At 43.6% G+C, this 3,644-nt stretch overlaps 1 protein-coding gene across 1 annotated transcript; it reads right to left on the minus strand.

Moving 5' to 3' along the window:
• Positions 1 to 50: 50 nt before the first annotated feature.
• Positions 51 to 3,069, minus strand: LOC120045901 (serine-rich coiled-coil domain-containing protein 2-like). The gene is made up of 5 exons (XM_038990830.1): positions 2,877 to 3,069; positions 2,167 to 2,356; positions 437 to 499; positions 237 to 344; positions 51 to 122 (listed from the first exon to the last, which is right to left on the minus strand). The coding sequence occupies exons 1-5, from the start codon at positions 3,017 to 3,019 to the stop codon at positions 51 to 53; spliced, it is 576 nt and encodes a 191-aa protein (XP_038846758.1). The 5' UTR covers positions 3,020 to 3,069.
• Positions 3,070 to 3,644: the final 575 nt, after the last annotated feature.

Genomic DNA, 3,644 nt, shown 5'->3' on the forward strand with positions numbered 1-3,644 from the left:
GTTGTTTTTTTTGCCTAACGAGACCACTAGCCCCTGAACACTAATGAACATTACAACACTGATGGATCCAGGTAAAAGCTAACAGAACTGAGGTTACCATTCCCACATATGTAGCTGTCTGACTATGGTATGAGTAAAACCACAACTCCCACATAACCCAATGTTGCACTAAGCAGCTGTAGTGCACTGGCAGAGAATGACTGCCGTTCTCTCGCTGACCCCTCCTGGAGACTCACCCCCTGTTGCTGTAGCTGCTGTTGCTGTAGTGTCAGCTGAGCGATTGTCCTCTCCTTATTCCTCAGCTCCTCCCTGAGCTTCCACACCTCCTTCATTAGCTCCTCCAACTGAAACACACACAGAGGTTCATTTCTAGTCTAACAATGCTACTTGTTTTGGCTCAAAGTCCGAAATAGTGTTTTTCCAGGTGGTGTCTTACCTGTAGGGTCATGCTGTTATCCTCTTCACTGCCCCCAACAACCTCTGGGCCACCGTCTTCCATCTACAAACACAGAAAGAACACATAACATAAGATTCAGTATTCTGAACTGTACTATGCTGGGCAGAAAGGAGGACTAGCTGTAGGTATATTGTATTTTATATGTTATTATAATGATACTACTAATTGCTACATAGTTGGGAGCTTCTTCTGTAGATTATTCTGTAGAATGGCTGATAAGGGCCTTGAAGCAGTTTGGAAGACATAAAAATAACTTTTCTCAAGCAAAGGGACATGTTCACTGTGTATCCCCAAAAAACTGTAATTTTCTGCTTTTGGACACTCTAGCTTGCCTATAGTCAGCTAGGTACACCGATACAGCCTGTTGCTTATAGCTCAGATCAATTATGACTAAAGTAGAGACGCATTTTACAGCTGCTTCCCAGAGCACAACATCACAGCTCCAAAGAAACAATTAAGAAGAGAACAACTCATGGGCGGGCCAACAAATTGTTTGGTGCTCAAGGCCAAACTACCCTGTTAATTAAAGAAAACAAACAGACTTTCTCAATTAGATGACTATTACCAGCAGCAACAAGCACTTCTTTTACAGTCAGAGGTCAAATATCAAATGAACATGAATCAAACATGGGTACAGATAACTCACATTTATCACTTTGGTCCTTATCAAAGATGTACCTTTTTGGAGATAACGAACAGAATCTCAGCTCTGCCAAGCAAATACAATTACCATCACAGAAAGTGAACTGTGTGTCGATATGTGTTTGTCATGTCATGTCAGAGATAATCTTGGGGCACAGTTGACTTGTTTTGGAGGAATGTAATCTGTTGAGGGCTGTGAGGCCAAAGCCAATATCAACCAGCCTGACACTAAGGTAGATATTGGGGTCCTACAGGGCCAGACATGAGACGCTGTACAGTCCGAGGCTGTACACTACTGATTAACTGTCTCACACGTCACATCACACACTGTGTGTGTGTGTGTGTGTGTGTGTGTGTGTGTGTGTGTGTGTGTGTGTGTGTGTGTGTGTGTGTGTATCTCTCTGTTAAATGGAATGTTTCATCTGATACCGACAGATCTATTAAGTGATTAGGTACCACAGGTAACCCACAAGGGAGGAGCAGGGTCGTAATAAGAGGTAAGAAGAGATGAGTGACACATAGAATAAAACCATGTGCCACAGTCACTCACTCGCAAGCCATGGACATGAGACATGTGACATTCTCAGTAAAGCACAGTAAAGCCAGCAGCTATTTTCTATGATTACATGATATCAAACCAGTTCTCTTCTCCAGAAATCTCTCCATCTAAGGAAATGTGGGAGAGATTCATTGTGTATCTCTACTACATCCTCACAAGTAGGCATAGAGGGTCACTGTGGCAGCAATACAGATTTATACTGCCTTTCAACTTCAGAAGCCTTCTCTCACCTGGATGTGTGATAAACTCCTATAAAGCTACTGCTTGATAAAACATCAGCAGTCTAGCGTCTAGCGAAATGTAAACTCAAACCTTGACATAATAGTTATTCTACTAAAGTTACATTTTATTGGACGCTAAATCTATTTAATTGTAAAAGGAGCTGACAACAGTAACAAGATATGATTTCCACTTGCATAGTCATAGCTCAACTCAACAGTGTGATTAGATTGGAATTACATTGAGTTCCCGAGGACTACATTCGAGCCTTTGAGGGAGTGTGTGTTACCTGTAATAAACTCTTGAGTGTAAGCAGCTGGTTTTTCACTGAGCTGCAGTCCTGGGCCATATGTTTGAGTGTGAGCTCGTCCAGCGCCCCTGTGTGTCCATTGTGTCTCCCTACAGGAGGAAAAGGCCGGGGGCCTACCCTGAACCCCACAGGGCCAGCATAACCATCATACTGCTGGAACACTGGACCCCTGGGAGTGGGAGTGGGGGGGGGGGGGGGGGGGGGGGAGAGAGGCAGTCAGATATTTATAATTGCCACATTGACTAGGTGTAAATGGGCAAATTAAGTCATTTACAAAATGCACTCTGGTATTTTGTAAATCATTTCACCCTGGAGCTTTATATTCACGATTATCAAGTGGGTGGTTCGAGCCCTGAATGCTGATTGGCTGACAGCAGGGGTATATCAGACCATATACCACAGGTATGACAAGACATTTATTTTTACTGCTCTAATTACATTGGTAACCAGTTTATAATAGCAATAAAGCAACTCAGGGGTTAGAGGTATATGGCCAACATACCACAGCTAAGGACTGTATCCAAGCACTCCGCGTTGCGTCATAATTAAGAACAGCCCTTTTCCATGGTATATTGGCCATATACAACACCCCCTTGTGCCTTATTGCTTAAATATAGCACACCTAGTATACTATGTTATGTTTGGTATTTTTACAATTTTCATGCTGTAGGATAGCTACTGATTCTCACCTGTTGTCATTGTGGAAGTGATCCGGTCCATTCCAGTGATGCTGCCTTCTCCTCCAGTGACCTTGTCGTCCCCCCCTCTCTGAGCGTTCAAAATGGGACATCCCGTTAGCGTCTTCACAGAGAGAAAGAGAGGTCACGGTCATCCAAGAGTTAGCTTAGAATCTAAGAAGTTTGTGTGTGTGTGTCACGTTCCTGACCTGTTTTCTGTTGTTTGGTATGTGTTTAATTGGTCAGGGCGTGAGTTTTGGGTGGGTAGTCTATGTTATGTGTTTTCTATGTTGGGTTAATGGGTTGCCTGGTATGGCTCTCAATTAGAGGCAGGTGTTTGGCGTTTCCTCTGATTGAGAGTCATATTAAGGTAGGTTGTTTCACATTGTTTGTTGTGGGTGGTTGTCTCCTGTGTCTGTGTTATGTTACGCCACATGGGACTGTTTCGGTTTTGTACGTTCGTTCTTTTATGTAGTCAGTTTTCCTGTTCATGCGTTCTTCGTGTTTCATGTGAGTTCGTCGTTCAGGTCTGTCTACGTCGTTTATTGTTTTGTAACTATTCAAGTGTTCGTTCGTGTTTTCTGTTTTGTTAATTAAAAATCATGTCATTTCACAACGCTGCGTTTTGGTCGAATCCCTGCTCCTCCTCTTCGGATGAAGAGATAGATTGGCTAGATTGGGCATTGAGCCAAATGTCATGAAGCCGGCCCTACATATCTGGCCACCAGTACGTCTCCTCGGGCCGGCTTACATGGCACCAGCCTTACGCATGGTGTCCCC

This window comes from Salvelinus namaycush, chromosome 4, assembly GCF_016432855.1.
Source record: "Salvelinus namaycush isolate Seneca chromosome 4, SaNama_1.0, whole genome shotgun sequence".
NCBI lineage: Eukaryota > Metazoa > Chordata > Actinopteri > Salmoniformes > Salmonidae > Salvelinus > Salvelinus namaycush.